This window comes from Triticum aestivum, chromosome 6D (assembly GCF_018294505.1).
Source record: "Triticum aestivum cultivar Chinese Spring chromosome 6D, IWGSC CS RefSeq v2.1, whole genome shotgun sequence".
In the NCBI taxonomy this organism is placed as follows: Eukaryota; Viridiplantae; Streptophyta; class Magnoliopsida; order Poales; family Poaceae; genus Triticum; species Triticum aestivum.
Genome location: NC_057811.1, coordinates 161,060,539 through 161,077,647, shown reverse-complemented (window position 1 = coordinate 161,077,647; position 17,109 = coordinate 161,060,539). Strand labels below are relative to the sequence as shown.

General features: G+C 42.0%; 1 protein-coding gene across 3 annotated transcripts; it reads right to left on the bottom strand.

The window, feature by feature from the left end:
* Positions 1–5,213: 5,213 nt before the first annotated feature.
* On the bottom strand, positions 5,214–11,968 carry LOC123144290 (RNA polymerase I-specific transcription initiation factor RRN3). Of its 3 annotated transcripts, XM_044563373.1 has the most exons (16): positions 11,609–11,865; positions 10,574–10,744; positions 9,645–9,749; positions 9,485–9,556; positions 9,331–9,402; positions 9,018–9,251; positions 8,479–8,589; positions 8,284–8,397; positions 8,097–8,198; positions 7,575–7,643; positions 7,322–7,428; positions 6,854–6,937; positions 6,683–6,773; positions 6,358–6,477; positions 6,029–6,213; positions 5,214–5,743 (listed from the first exon to the last, which is right to left on the bottom strand). In XM_044563373.1, exons 3-16 carry the CDS (start codon positions 9,720–9,722, stop codon positions 5,425–5,427), a joined length of 1,758 nt encoding a protein of 585 aa, XP_044419308.1. In that variant the 5' UTR covers positions 9,723–9,749; positions 10,574–10,744; positions 11,609–11,865; the 3' UTR covers positions 5,214–5,424. The 3 variants fall into 3 exon arrangements, with proteins under 3 accessions (XP_044419308.1, XP_044419305.1, XP_044419307.1); XM_044563370.1 differs by lacking the exon at positions 10,574–10,744 and having other exon boundaries at positions 11,609–11,967; XM_044563372.1 differs by lacking the exons at positions 8,479–8,589; positions 10,574–10,744 and having other exon boundaries at positions 11,609–11,968.
* Between the last annotated feature and the right edge of the window lie 5,141 nt (positions 11,969–17,109).

Sequence of the window (17,109 nt, the reverse complement as noted above, 5' to 3'; positions counted from 1 at the left end):
AGGATGAGATTATTCGCATGGAAATGGGCATATAATCCATTCCTGATGTAAGAAATAAGATCCTTACATATGCTATGTCACATGAAGATAGACTGATGGACTGGTGAAGCGGACTATCAAGAATAAATTCCTTTTGTTGTTAAATGCAAGATAAAAACTTTACAAAAGATGCAGTTGGCGTCCTTATTGACAATGTATGATGTGGATGTCTTGTTGCGGAGGCCGGGTGTGTGCTCATGATGATTTGTATCTTCTTGATGCTACTTTTTGAGGTAAGTGCACCCTTTATTGAAAAAAAAATGTGGTGTTGTTGCAACTAATGTGACCACATTTCATCATTTCACATTATGAATTCTTATACACATTATGTCATGATACCGGTAGCTATTTGATTGATTTAGAGCACTAGCATATGATGCATTAGAATGGGGTTGTTCTCATGGAAATGGCCATATAATCCATTCCTGATGTAATAAACAAATAAAATCCTTAGATGTACTATATAACATGAAAATAGACTGGTAGGCTGGTAAAGCGTACTACCATGAATAAATCCCTTTCATTGTAAAAATGTAAGACATAAGCTTTACAGAAGATGCAGTTGGCATCGATCCTTGCTGACAATAAATTACTAATACATACATATCTCACACATAGCACTACCAGTTCTAGAACAAACCTTCACATTTCTTACTATAAAACATAAAGAATATTCCTCTTTTTCTCTAAAGTTGTGACTTGGGACATCTTTTACCCTATTACAAGTAATTGCCATATCTTCTTAGTTGAAACCTATGATAAATTTTACTCTATTTTATTATTTATCCAAACTAACAAGCTAGACCCACTTTGTCAAAATGATGTAGTTGTTGGAAATCAAATAACTCATATACATATTTATTGGGAGCGTAAAAACTTATGCCAATTCCCTCACATCCAACTAATTAATCTGATCACAATTCATTTCATACTATGAATTCCTGTGCACGTTATGTCGCAGTAATGGTAGCTAGTCGATTGATTCAAAGCATTAGCATATGATGCATTAGGATTGAAGTTATTCGCATGGAAATGGGCATATGATCCATTCCTGATGTAAGAAACAAAATTCTTAGATGTGCTATGTCACATCAAGACAGACTGATAAACTGGTGAAGTAGACTAACAGGAATAAATTCCTTCCGTTGTAAAATGCAAGATAAAAACTTTACACAAAATGTAGTTGGCATCCTTATTGACCATGTATGCTGCAGAGTCCATGTCTTCATGTTGCTGCAGAGGTCGGGTGTGTGTGTGCTCATGATGATTTGTATCCTCTTGATCCTACATTTTGAGGTAATAAAGTAAGCCCTTTGTTGGAGAAAAATGTATTGTTGTTACAACTAATGTGATCACATGTCATTATTTCACATTATGAATTCTTATAAACATTATGTCATGGTACTGGCAGCTATTTGATTGACTTAGAGGAAGCACATGATGCATTATGATGAGGTTATTCTCACGGAAATGGGCATATAATCCATTCCATGTAATAAACAAATAATTCTTAAATGTACTGTATCACATGAAAATAGACTGATAGACTGGTAAAGCGTACTAACATGAACAAATCCCTTTTGTTGTATAAATGCAAGAAAAAAGCTTTAACACGATGCAATTGGAATTGATCCTTACTTAGAATAAATTATTAACACATACATGTCTCAAACATAGCACTGCCAGTTCTAGAAAAGAAACCTTAACATTTCTTACTATAAAATGTAAAGAATATATTCCTCCTTTCGCCTAAAGTCGTGACTACCGGCATCTTTTGCCTATTAAAAATAATTGTCATACCTTCTTAGTTGCAATCTGTGATAAATTTAACTCTATTTTATTATTTAGTATTCATGCCTTCTTAGTAAAATTTAGTATCCCCTAAATTAGAGCACTTATAAATATTTGTCTTGATGGACTTCTCTTGTAGTCGTACCAGTACTATTTCTAGAACAACTATAATGTGATCTGAACACGTTCCTCTAGTTACATTTTAATGGACTGCCTGGATGCACTTGGTTCGGAGACTGATAGATGTTCAACTCTCCGACCAGCCGGATTCGACGCAATGGAAATTAGCCAAAAATGGGATTTTTACGGTGAAATCGTTCTATATGATTTTGGTTAATTCTGGCCCAATCTCAAGATCGTTGCATATTTGGAGGGTTAAGGTTCCCTTGCGTATTAAAATCTTTATGTGGTTCGTCCACAAGCAAGTGATACTCACCAAGGACAACTTAATCAAGAGGCGATGGGTAGGTAGTTTGCGATGTTGTTTTTGTGATCATGATGAAACAATACAACATCTATTCCTTGAATGCCCACTCGCCAAATTGCTTTGGAGAACGATTCATATAGCCTTCAACATTAATCCTCCAGTCGACATTGAGTCGTTGTTTGGGACTTGGTTAGCTGGGGTTGAGCATACTACTGCGGCTCGTATTCGGATTGGAATATGTGCGCGTTTGTGGGCTATATGGAACTGTAGGAATGATATGATTTTTAACACACAACACACTTTAACTTTCCTGCAGGTCATCTTCAGAGCTACCGCTTGGATCCGTACGTGGTCCTTACTCACTCCTATGGACCCCAGGGAGCCTTTGGTTACTGGGTGCAACCAGTGGGAGATGGTAGCACGGGCTATATTCAACCGGTTCGGATGGCGGACGCATAACAGGATAGGAGTCTAGGGAGCTTATCCTTCATATTACCGTATCGGTTGTGATTGTCAGCATGTACTTTTATATTTTTCTTTTGTTTCGCTCCGCTTGCGAGCTGTAATACTGTTATGACTTTCTGCTACTTCATGGATTTTTAATAAGATGGTTGCATGCATCATTATGATGCAGAGGCCGGGGGCACGCCTCCATTTTCAAAAAAAAGTTACATCTTTGATTATGCAATATTTTGAGAAGTGATCTTTGAAAACATGATGAAAGAATTTTAGAACTACTCCTTCCCAAAACATCCCCCCCCCCCCCCCCTTCCCAAAAAAACAAGGATAGCCCTGACCTCTTCATTGATTGATGCACATAGCCATGTATTCTTATTGTGGGAAATAATACTGAACAATATCAAGCATTGATGCTAACAAATTGGCTTACAAGAAAGAAAAGGTAAAACCCTAGGCAGTCCACGTAGGACCTGCCATGCAGAAGGTTGTTCAAAATCCTATTACCACAGTAAAACGTATACTCACATGCCACACCTGCTCTACAGTTGGTAATATACAACCATTTTCGTGCCAATATATAATAAAACAAAATAAACAAAGAGAGGATGGACAAGTAAGCGCCGATGTCTCAGGTGATGTTACTTAATTATAATTTGCTTATTTACCACTGAACAACTACCAAACAGAAGCACGCCACCTTATCAATCACACTTACGTCCACTTTTTATTCTAGAAATGAAACACCATTCTTATGCCTCCACTAACCCTTAATAAAAAAGATCCATAACAGGGTGACGCCAGTTGCCCTGATCATCCTTAGAGGCCGTGCACCAAGTTGGGGGTCAGCTTCTAGAAGAAACAACCTTGGCATCTTGAAAGGACATGGACTAGCTGCGGCCAAGTCACCTGCCTGCCTGGAATACATACTCCCCGAGTAAGCATCTACCTGCGATGATCCTTTAAAGATGGCATCTGCAGGTTAATATATTGCTTTAAAAATTATGTGATCTTCTAGAGGGGAGTTCACTTACTTAATTATTCCCAATCCTGTGGCCGAGCATGAAAGCATGCATGATACCCCGTTGACACTTCCCATTCTTCATGTGTCACGCATGACACAATTAGTCACGTACGTAGCTTCTTCCTGTCCATATACATTGGTCCATACACGTGGACTAGGGTGGCTGCATGCAACGTTCAGATGCAGAAGCCGGGGATCCTCCTCCTTTCCTAAAAAAAATACATTGGTCCAGACATGTAACTAACTGATTGATATTCAACGGCATGTTAGCATACTTCTTTGAGTATTGGTTTAGTTTAAATTTAATTGTTGGATTGTATGATGACGCTTGTACTGGTGCAGATCGGTGCTATTAAGCCCCCAAGCGCACACGGTAGCGACAAACTATGTGTGATGACAACATCGTCCATGGTACATCTTCCCCGCGACGTTGGGGTCCGAGTCGGAGGTAAACGGTGGCATGCATGGTCCTAGGCCGTCTGGTGTTATGGTGCGACTTGCCCGCCATGCTAGGTAGAGGGTGTGGGAAGCAGCTGCAGTCCTCGCAGCCGAGACCGTGGAGACGGGTCACACACCGCCGCGGAGCTGTTACGGGTGACCGGCACCCCCTGGCACCGCAACCAAAGTCGCGGAGGTGTCGGGCTCCGACAACGAGGGGTATATCCTATCGTGGACCTCACCTCGACCGGCGACGTCGATGTCACGAGCTCCGACGAAGAAGAGTAGAGCACTCTCTAACTAGGACGTCGATGTTCTCTAATATTGGCTGAGAGGGTGCTCTCGCTTGTAGGTTGTCCTAGTTAGAGAGTCATTTGTTGCTAGATAAATTAGTAGTTGCTGTATATCCGCCGCGCCGGGCTGGGACGGGCCGGGAGGTGTTCTTGCTAGACATTGACCTGAAGTCGACGACGTACGCTTCGCATCGGGGGCAAAGCTAGCTAGCTAGCTACGATGAGATGTGTATAGACAAACAACATTCTTTTGGGGTGCCCACCACTGACTCGAAGGAAAAAAGATACGGATGTGCAAGGGGAGACTGCTCAACACGACCGCAAAGCAGTGGCGCTAACCAGGCAGGCAGGCAGCTTATCATTGCCACTTGCAATCAGTAGCAAAAAATGTTGATCGATGCTGGCGGCGTGGAGGACGGAAGATTTCGGGGCTTCTCTTCCGTCTACAGCTTGCAGGAACCGGCTGTGGACGACATGTTACAATCTTCCATCTATGAGATCTACGAGATACGCAACAGGGCTTACTGCACTGCTGTCGCCAGTATGACGTACCATTCCACATCAGGTCGTCTCACGCGTATATCTCGGAGATGTACATACATCCTAGCATATACTCCCTCCGTTCCTAAATATTAGTCTTTTTAGACATTTTAAATAGACTATAACATTTGGATATATGTGGACATACTTTAGAGTGCAGATTCACTCATTTTGCTTCGTACGTAGTCACTTGTTGAAATCTCTAGAAAGAATTAGTATTTGGGAACGGAGGGAGTATAATCTCACAGCCACTCAACAACTGCCGTCTTCTAACAACATCTGCACTTAACACTTTCAACCCCAAAAGTTCGTACCTGGTTGGGCTTTAACACACCCGAGTGAATGGGCCGTTTGACATTACTCCACAAACTACCAAAGGACCCTTGTTGTACAGTCGGCTCAGCTGTCTCTTCAACCTACGGTGATCCTGACATGGCCCATCGTGACGGGGGGCTCGCTGAAGGTCTGATCCTCGCGGGCATGCTGAGGCCAGCATCACCACCGTCCGCGGCCATCCCGTGGTAGAAGGAGTGGTGCGGGGTTATAGACATCTTGTTCATCGAGTACTCCAGCTCGTCGTCGTCGCTGTTGATATCTATCTCGACATGATCGTCCAAGCTGCCCACGTTCATTTCAGGGGCATCAAGGTCCAGCAGCTCATCGTCGTCATCGTCCTTGTCATTGCTGTATGTCGTCTTGACCATGGACCAGAACTCGAAATTTGGACGGATATATCTGCAGGCACAAGCGGAGCAAAAATTAATATGACGAGGACAACTAGCAGCTCTTCTCCAGATACAGATAACAGAAACTGAAATCCACTTTCAAGAAAAAAAATAAACTGAAATCCCAAACAGCTTTTGTCAAAGTAATAGTTCTGAAACCTAAGAAAAGTCCAACAACAGCAGCAACAGGGCTTACTAGACATTGTATAATCCACATGGCACAAACAATGCAAAGAGCAGTGGTTCAATGCCGCTGTAATACATTTCAAAAGTAATAATGTCAGGTGGTGCAAACCTGTCCGATTCTTTTAGCAGGTAAGGATCAAATGGGAAGAAGGTGTCAAGTCTGTTGATTCCTCCAAAAGCCCTGGACAAATCAGATTCGATTGCATCTTCAGCTGCTGAATACATGGATGCAGCGAACAATCCGGCATCCTTGGCCTGTCTCAGGAACTCGTTTACTATTGAAGGCAAGCACACCTAGGATAACAGAAGAAAATGTGAACCGCCAACATAGCATGGTATTTCCCAGTTAATGATGCCAAACATCAAAATGCGCCACTCATGTAGATATGTGAAGGGAGCATATTATCAAAGGTGGCAGAGAGTGCATGTCATACAGACCTTTAGAGGTTCCAGACGGTGGTTCAAGATAAATCCAAAAGACAATTGAAAAAGCTGTGCTTTAAGATTGGGATAATCCATAATAGATCTCAAGCGAAAGCAAAGGACATACATCACAGCCTGCAGATTTACAAACATGAAAATAAGTGCTTACAGAGAATGTGATGCCAAAAATGGAACCAACACTAAATGTACATACCCCACAATTTAACAAATGAATTCGGTCCAGTGCCCAGACATCCCACCCCCCCCCCCCACCCCCACCCCCACACCCTCACAAAAAAAAACCTTTATGTCGTAAATGGAATATGGTGGAATAACTAACCTGACAGGCCCCGTAAAATATTTGATGATTCGGATTAGCTGTGGTCCCTCTGTTCTGAAGGACACAATATTCATCGCACCAATCCACTATTCTGGGTAAAGCAAATAAAGATGATTTTAGATCTGAGAAGAACATCAGGCAAATCACAACGAGAAGAATTTCTTTACACACTTTTTGAGTATAGCAAGAACCGTATCAGCGGAAATAAACCTGGCCCGAGACAGATAGCTTCCAACATACGAAACTGCAGACATCCTGTATTTCAAAGCATGAGTGGTAATTAGCATTTCTTCAACCTGTACAAGCTTATGCTATAAATGGGGATCATAATAGAATATACTACTGACTGCAGCCAGAGAAAATATGACGGGTGTATGTATGAATTGTCTGTGTAAACATTTCTTGCTACAATTGTGGCAACTTGGCAGAGAGACATGTCTATGACAGATGGCTGAAAGACCCAAGAAAGCATGGCTCGACACAACTATTGTCACAATGCAAACACCAGCCACAAGATTATCAAAGTTGCCAAACATGACTAAAGCAAAGTGTGGCAACAAAGCAAAGAATTGATGAATCGCCACGGCATATAAAGCAAGCTGTGATTGTACAATGTATTCCTCACATGCCAAGACATACCTTGAAATTGGATCCTCTTCCTTGTTCAAAAAAATTTCGGTAAGAAAAAAAGCAAATTCAAGACCACAGATTTTAGGATCCAGTGAGCAGGCATAGAACATGATAAACTGCAAAGTTAGAACAATACGGTGAAATATAAGAAGGTGAAATGAAAAGCAAAGTGAGAAAACATGAAGGTGAATAAAACTCAATACAAGCTTGAAATCCTAGTGAATCTAGCTTACACATACACCAAATAACAGAGAATCCTGACCTGGCAAAATTTTGATCTGTGCACCCTCAGCACAGATGCTCGAAATATAGCCTTCAGAATGTCAAATTCCTGACCAGTTCAAACCAGAATGTGAGAAATGACAGATTAAAAAAATACCAATTCAGCTTCAACAGTTATATTTCCTTGTTTACACTACTCCATGAAGTTCACAAAAAGGATGGCGTTTTCTACATTGACACGATCTTCAAGATTTTAACTTTGACAACTAATTTGTAATAGAGTGCATGCATAAAACCCAAGAGAACTATAACAATCTAGAGATACTTCTCGACACAAATATACATATGGTTTTTAACTAACCAGTCTAAATATTGGCAGTCTCAAAGCGAAAATACCAAGGTGAACATGGTTCAAAGCTTTAAAAGTTTGACCGAAGATATGTTCAAATTATTACTTACTCGTGAACTGGAAGGAGTAGGAGAATTAAGTTAGGGGTACTACAATATGAGGGCAATTTTTTTCTTTCCAAAGAGCAGGATATACTGCATGGTACATACTCACCTTATCTAGGTACCCACGCTCCGCACATGACTTAAGGTGCTCGCATACAACAACCATTAAGCTGTCAAGCTTTTCGGCACATGCATTTCCTCCAAAAAGGACCTAGCCGGCAAAATGAATACTGAGTCAGCAACTTCGCTATGCTACACGATTAGATAGGCATAAGTTTTAAGTACAATGCATGAACCTTTGTTCCCGCTTGTCCAAGGCCATCCTCATCCTCATTCAAATCTTCAAGCTCCATTTCAAATATACCTTTGTTATGCTCCCCTTGAATAATATCTTCCCAGGTTATATTAACCTGCAAAATTCACCAATCAAAAAATGTCCAGAATTAGTTGCAGGATAGAAAAAACAGTGGCGGCACAAAAAAGGAGCATACATCCAACTCCGTAAGTAGATCCACAACTTTCGCCAGCAATGTAGCCCCAATAAGGTCCCCCATTCTGTCAGTATCTAGCCCCAACATGCATTCGACAAACGAGACCATCTTCTGCAAAGACATAAGAAACTATACTCTATGAAATAATGAACAAAGTTGGTGGTTGATTTTTCCATGTATAAGTGACACAAGTAGGAATCATATATTGTCAACACAAAGCTGATGCAAGGTAGCCCGATGCAAACTATCACTTGATATAGAAGAAGCTTATAAGACAGAAAAGACCTTCACATAAACATACAGAAGCTAAACAATAACAAGTCGGCGTTGGTATTAGAAATATCTGCAATTATCGAAGATGTAGGCGTCTAGGATCTGCAGATTTAACGCTAATTGGAAGATGAACTGGAGCAACCAAGATCCCTTTTCAGCATTTATGTATTGTTGGCCTAGGATTTCACACAAACAAGGAAATGCGAGACAGTAAAATAGAACACAATTACTACGAAAGCAGATAATACAATAGTGCCCACACGTACAGCTTTGTTATCAAATAACTTCGGCATACTCCGATCTATTATATCCCTTAATATCCTTGGTGCTAAGGGTACAGTATCGGAGATCGTTTTCAAACTCTCGCACAGATGAAAAAAAATGTCCTTCTTCCTTGAAACCGCCCATCTGGGCAGCTCATTGCGTTGAACAAGAGGCGGTGTAAAGTTGTTCACAAGCATCTGCAAACATTCTCTGAGATACTGATCTGCCACTGCAGCCTGGATGGACAAATAATCAATTAGTCAGACACCCATAAGAATTATGCAGGAAATAATGTAAGTGCAATTAGAAGAATACCAATCTGGTTATTAGGTCTAAGAAAGCATCCAATGTATCTCTTTGCAAGTACCAGATGCGGATGGTAAATATCTGAAACGCATGTTTTTAGTGAGATTCAAGTAACTCGACAAACCAAATGGAGATGCAAGAGTAGTACTCAATATGACATTACATTGTTCAAAAGCAAATGATGGTATGTGATGTCTATTTTGGATACTGCTTCTGACAATGCCTTCAAAGTCGTCTGCAAAAATAGGCAATATGTGCATTTTATTAGAAGCGATGTTAAATACAAAAATGGTAGATAGATGAAAACAGGATCAATGTCTTACCACATACAAAGCCTCTTCATCTGGAGTCTTTTTCTTGCTAGTGTCTAGAGTGCTTACCATCTTATTATATTGATCCATGTCATATGGGTCAACTAGAAGTGGATCCTAAATCAAAGACAAGGGTGTCAATGGTTCAAAAGGCATTCTTGAAATATATATTTTGATTGATGCCACCCAAGAAAAACCATGCCCGCCATGGACTCCTCTTGGTATGGGATCAAGCTGAAGAGTAAATTACTCGATAAGCTTAGTCAAAACAGGAACGGATTTTCACACAACATAAATTGCCCACAGACAACAGTACTTTAGGTTGCATCTCTAGCGGGTATGGTATGACAGTCACTCTTGGTAGAATGCATATATACAGCAATAAATCGGCTTGAAGAGATACTCGATAAGCATGTGTATAATTCTATCTAGCGAGTCGGTTATGGACTTATGGCAGTCCTCCATAAAATGCATATCTACAGCAATAACAAGTACTCCCTCTGTAAACTAATATAAGACCGTTTAGATCACTAGGTCTTATATTAGTTTACAGAGGAAGTACTCTCTAAAAACCTAGAAAAGGTAATGTCTGACGCCGAATGAATCTATTTGTTTGCCAGCAGAAACATGGAACGTCTGGAAGCTCCTAAGTGATTTTCAGGTATGAATAGAAGAAATAACATGCACCTTGCCGCCTAACCCACAATGGCATTGAAAAATTGCATCCGTAGGAAAATAATCACCTTCCAATTTCCCTAACTCTCACACTGCACACCCATCTGGCAGTCTCCCTCACCGTCAATAACAGCCTTGACTTTCGAACTTGAACCCATTACTAGATGTGTCAATATTATTCTAAAGAGATGCATTATTTATAAATGATGTTCATTTCAATATTACACAACAGATGCCCTCAATGTTTAGGGGGTGGATGCAAGCACCTGGCTCCCCAAATTAACTTCAATAGGCAACAGAAGTGAGCACGGTATATCAAGGGGTCCAGAACTCCATAAGGCCCCAGAACCCCACGTCTTCTCCTCATAGGAAGGATGCCTTTATGATCATTACATGCCCTGCCTTTGCCCGAGCAGTCCCAGGGAAGAAGATGCGAGCTGTATATCAAATTACAAATTTACTTGTTTCTGACTTCCACAGAGTAACAACAGCAATTTGAACTAAATTTTAAAAGGTCAGTCACCATCAAATTGAACATTAAGCATTCGAACGAACTGAACATTGTTCATATTCAAAGTGTTCTCACATTTGATTATTATGCTAAAGTTAATATTACTATTAGCTAAGTCTCACCTCTTCGAATTTTTTAAATCGTGTCTTATATCTGTTTCAAGGCATTCTTTAATGGGAGTGGCTAACTCTGATCTAGATGAGAATTAATTAAGTCACATATAACTCTTAATCTCTTGCTCCATTTGATTTTAAGCGAAGTTTTGTGCGGATTTTTTTCTTTTCTTTTTTTATTTGATTAATCAGATAGCATAAGGGTTAGATGATACTTTGTTATTTCTCATCTAGACGAGAATTAGCAAATCGGTTCTTTAATATAGAACCATAGCTGAAGTGCTGAACCATTGGTTGCCTGAGAGGTTTTCCAGTAGGATTACCGATTTAACAGGCTTTTCAATGTGCACACTCTTGATTGAATTATGAAGTGCTGTAGTAAGCTATTCCGGCTCCGCGATTGCAACCCACACTCAAATGGGGGATATGCACTAGGAATTTCTCCAAACTCGAATTCTCTAAAATCAAACCAACGAACAAAGAAAAAAAGTGCCAGTGGAAGCTTGAGAGTCTATTTTTACCAGCGAACGCAATCCCGGCTGTAAAACGCTAACGTTCGAGGCCGACGAGCCGGCAACAAAAGGGGCGTTCCCCCTGCTCCTCGGCCTCCCCGGTCTTCACTCAATACCAAAAATGCAGAGAGGCGGGCTGGAGCTGCATGAGTGCAGGGTACATACCATCCGCACGGACTGGAGCACGTGCTCGACGAACCGGAACGCCACGGAGTCGCGGATGGGCTTCACCGCCGCCTCCGCCATGTCGTCGCGCCGCAGCTCCGCCCCCATGGCCTTCGCCCCTGACGCCTCCCTGGGAGAGATATCACGCCTGGGATCCCTAGTGGAACATAGAAACTCCAGGGCCCAGTAAGCGCGGAGGCGAGCGAGCGGTGCGGCAAGCTCGGGGAGTGAAAGGGGCGCGGAGTCCTCGCCGGTTCGCCGACACGGGGGACGGACGGCGGCGTGTAGGCGGCGGCGAGTCGATAGAGGTCACAGAACCCGCGTGCTGATTTCTTACTGGGCCGGGTCGCGGATAATAATCAGTCCACTGCTTTCGCTGTAGCAATATTCAAAGCCCACGGCACATATGATTCGAAGAAATCACTAATCGTAAGGAGTATTGTCTGCAAAGATCACTCATATCTTCTCAGGTTTTACTAAAAAGAACATCTTCTCCAGTAAAAAAACCATTTTCTCAGGTTGTGACTTGTTGCAATCTGTCAGTTCTTTTTACATAGATTCGTTTATCAAAATATTTTATTTTCTAAACCGTGCGTCCAAATCTCAAGGCGTTTTCATCATTGGATTCCTCATGTCAAGACTAGATCGCATGTTGATAGGTTTCGACGAACCTTTTTTCAATGAAAAAACCGTAAAAAAACAAACCGGGAGCACGTTTTTTCCCTTTCTGAACCTCTCACAAAAGCAAATCCGTCCCTCTCGTGGAAGAAAAGAAAACATATATTTTTTTTCTTTTTTTTGGGGAGGCGGGATTGTTGCCTTTCATGGAAGCAAACTTGTGCCTCCACCAGAAGTCAATTTGTGCCTCTCGCAGAAGGAAACAAACATATTTCTTACCTTTTCCACGGTTATGTCTCTCGTGGAATCAAATCTATGCCTCTGTGAGGAGTAAATTTGTGCCTCTTGTGGAAGAAAAATGTGTTTTTTTCCCTTTTGCGAGAGATACGGTTATGCCTCTCGCGGAAGCAAATCCGTGCTTCCACGAGAAGTAAATCCGTGGCTCTCGTAGAAGAAGAAACAACATGGTTTTTTTTCTTTTCAGAAGCAAATCAGTGCCTCCATGAGGTGTAAATCCGTGCCTCTTGTGCAAGGAGAAAAACACATTTTTTTTGCGAGAGGCACAGTCCGTGCATCCACGAGAAGTAAATTGTGCCTCTCGCGGAAGGGAAAGAAAAATGGCGTTTTTCCTTGGAACTTTTTTTATTCAAAACCTAAGAAAAACTGGGGGAACCAAAAAAAGAAAAAGAAAATCATCCAAAAGCCGAAAACAAGGACAGAAAAGTAAATGAACAATTCAGAAGGGAGCGTCCAGAATGCAACACATGGAGGCGGCTGAGAACACGCCAAGCGGCGTGTTCCCGGCCCACACAAAACGACCCTTGTGGGGGCTCCCGAAGGAGTACTCTCTCATTAGTTGCTCCCCAAAACACGACAGGTATAAAAAGCCCGGTCGGGTCCTGGCCAAATCAAGGTTGAATCACAGGTAAGAGTTCTACATTCTCTTCTCTTATATCAAAGAAAAAAGGGATGTCTCAAAAAGGTCAAAGAAAAACCCAAATGATGAGTGTCATATGTGTGGCACGAAGCACTCTGGTCCTGACGTTTTCTACAACTAAAGTTGTCATCGAAAAAGAAAAAACCCAAAAAACTGAAACTTGCCATCCAAAAACAAAGCTACCATCCTCGTGTCATTAAACTTGCCGTAAAAAACGTTGAGGGTTGATATGTGTTCGTGCCACACGCGTGGCACTTATCAGGGTCCAAGAACAAAGAGGCAAGTGGTCTACAATAAAACGCTAGATCCTATTCACAAACATTTTTCAAATTTGTGGACATATTTTTAACTTGGGAAGATTTTTTAAAATTCACAAAAAAATTGAATTTATTAAAAAAATGAAATCTTGAAGAAAAATAAAAATCCTGAACATCTTCAAATTTTACCAGCATTTTTGCGAATTCGTGAATAGTTTTAAAATTCATGAATATTTTAAAATTTGCATGCATTTTTTCAAATTTGGGAACACTTTTTAAATATACTCAAACATTGTTGATTTGATAGTTTTGCAATAAAAAAATCTTGCCAAAAAACGATATGTAAAAAAATAGTATGGCGCAAAAATTACGGCGGAGCAGACAAAGCGATTCCGAATGAATCGCCGGAGAGAGATGAATCGAGGGGGAGGAGTGGACGAGACAGGGGATGCAAGACAGGCGAGCGGGATGGGCATCTGAGTACTAGAGCATGTTATGTTGCCCCGTTTGTGCAGATTTGGCCAGCGGCAAACGCTTTTCTGATGACGACATGCAGTGCAGTTCATTAATAGTTGGGATATCTTTTGGCTGATGACCTCAAAAGCCACGGCAAGTGCGGGAAGGAGCAAAAATGATAGGTTTGCAACCCAAAGAGGAGCCAAATCAAATACCAGTTTACCAATGACAACTCATTTAGCTACATTTTGAAGCGGTTAGCCCACATGATGTCACCAAAAACTAATAATACAAGGGAAATTTCACATAAGCACAAGCAAAACAAGAAAAATCTTCACCAAGCCTCGAGTCCGGACTCCAGAGTCGTTGTCACATGTATTGATGTAGCCATAATTTTAGGTGGTGTCCAATTTTTCTTAAAAGAAATGCAAAATCTGCATTACTACGTGGACGAAGCTGACTGCTCGCCACTAAAGCTTTTACATTAGCAGTTACATTGTCTGCATTTAGCTCATCATACAGGTTTATGGAACATCCTTTGTGTGCAAGTACATGAGCTAAATTATTACAATTCCTACTAGCAAAGCTAAAGGTGATCTGATAAAAGTTTTGGCTCAGGAAATCCTTGAGCTCCGCTAGCACTATGCAGACAACCGATCGGTCTTGTTCTTCCTTCTCTGCCCCTTGTTTTAAAAGTATGGAATCAGTTTCAAAGCTTTGCACGATAAAGAGCAGCCAACACCTCTGCATGAAGAGGATTTGCAAGGTTCTCCAATCTTCCTGCTCCACATGCCTGGACTACTCCATTATGATCCCGAATAACAGCCCCCCATCCGCCACTATTTGTTTGAGCCTGAAAAGCTCCATCAATGTTCATTTTTAGCTCTTCGTGTTGAGGCGGCTTCCAACCTTTTCTTGCATTGTTTTCTTGAGACCCTTTTCCTTCAGGAAACCTTGACAATATTCATTCGTCAGTTTAGTGACAGTGTAATATATATCATCATTACTTCGTATTTTACCTTCCTCTCTTACGTTGTTCCGCTCATTCCACAGCTGCCACAAGAGTACAATCACCTTGATATTATCTTCTTCTTCTAACTTCAAGATATCATTCAGGTGGTGTCCAATTGATATATAAAAGTTTTATACCACGAATACAACATACCAACATGGTAGCAGAGGCCAAGATATTTAACTGAGGGGGGCAATGCCCCCCCCCCCCCCCCCCCCCCCGCCATATGTTTCAGAAGAACTTATTTATGGAGGGCTTAGATGGGGGGAAATTGAGTCGTATGGTCCTCCTATGGGCCTTGTTTAAATTCATCAATGATGAAGCAGTCCACCACGAGGCGAGTGCAAGGAACTACATTGATGTCCTTTTATGGTTGGTTCACATGGCTACGGCACTTTGGCCTTTTTTTGTGTTTGAGTAGGAAAGAGTGTCTCAATGTGTCATGTGATTATGTATATCAAATTACTTAGGGTCGTTCAATTTTCCCAACCAACAGTCTAGATTAGGCAATACTACAAAAGAATTCTGGTAGTATATTCTGGCTTCAAGGGTATTTTTGGGTAGTTAAAAATTATAAATCTTGCAACCGTTTCCATCGAAAGCAAGCTGAAGAGGGTAGATTAGATTTTGGGGATCGAACCGTTCCTTGATTCACTTTAGTCACTTTGTCTGCTGCTACAAATCCTCAATCGGGATTGTTGGCCCGCTACTGGGCAGCAGATCGATCTCCTCAACACCACGATCAATAAAACGTCAAATCCTGAAACAATCAGAAGATCAAGCTAGCTAAAGTCGTTGCTACTTCCCAAACCAGCCAAGGCAGATCACAAGCCCACTTACAAAATAGTTAATGTATGAATCAGTGCGGGAGTTCTTCTCACGTTAGTCTCAAAAATACGTTTGTCAAGAAGCATTGGTCTACGGCTAGCGGAGGTGGACGAAGGGAGACGACATCGGGATGGTGGAGAGATGCTCCAGTGCGCGGAGGAGGATTAGGTGGCGGCCGAAGGCTAGCTGCACACATCCAAGACGAGGGATGCCTACATATGTACCTTTGATTATTTGAATTCACGTGAAAGCATATAATCCACGTTACCAAGTTAGCCTCAGACCAAAATCTCAGGGAAACCATATTAACCATTGGATCAACTTATTACTGCACATCAAATTCGATAGTATGATGTACCGTGAAACCTCTTAATTTTTCGGTGCAAATACTTCAGGAAATGAACTACTGTACTGAAAATAGAACAAACTGATAAAAATCATTGCTAAAATGCAATGTGAAATCCATAAACTTGATGTCATAATCTCAAGTTTAGGGTTACACTGATCTCATCCAGCGGATGATGGACCGCTACCAACCACACGGATCTCGAGTAGCCATGAAAGGAGGAGCGCATGCACTACAGTATACCAGTACAAAACATTTCAAGAAAATAGATCCCGCTGGATCTGGCTTGAGCCTTTGATCGGGCAGAGATCAGATGGCCATGCATCTCTGTAGAAATCGAGCAGAGCGGGTAGTACAGGGCACCAAACAGTACATGATCAGCGGCACCACCAACGTGCATGCACCATGGTTCAGATCAGAACGCTCCAATGATGGCACACACACAGAAACAACGTGACACGGTCTGATCGCGGATCATGCATGCCCTCGCAAGCAGACGACGCATCATTCTGCTGCGTCTCGTGCACGTGGCCCCGGTCGCCACCTGGTCGGTCTCGGCCCCCATCATGGATTCACCTCACCTCAGCCCGACCTCGGTTATTTTCCGAATCGGACTGAACGGAGGCGTGCAGAAACAGTCACCTGAACCAACGGACGAAACGAACGAAGGTAGGAACAAACCTGCCGCTGATGGTCCATCGAACTACGGGTAGGTTTGGTAGGTGGGGGGTGCTCAGCTGCCGATAATGATTCCGGGGTTCAAGTTTTGGCGGCGAGTGGTTGGTTGGATGGATTCATGCGCGGACAGCGGCATTGCATCAGGGAGGAGGAGCAGACGCGTCTGAATGCATTATGCATCGTGCATGCAACGGTCCAAACAGAAACAGTGCAGAACTGGTGAACAATAGCGTAATGATTCAGGAAGGTGCAGTTGCGGAGAGGTTGGCTTCTGTGCAGTCTGGCCCTGGACCGGGAGACTGCACGAGGGGAAAGAAAGGGCATATATGGGTGCTCGGCGACGCAGAGGTTAATGATAGGGTTAGGCTG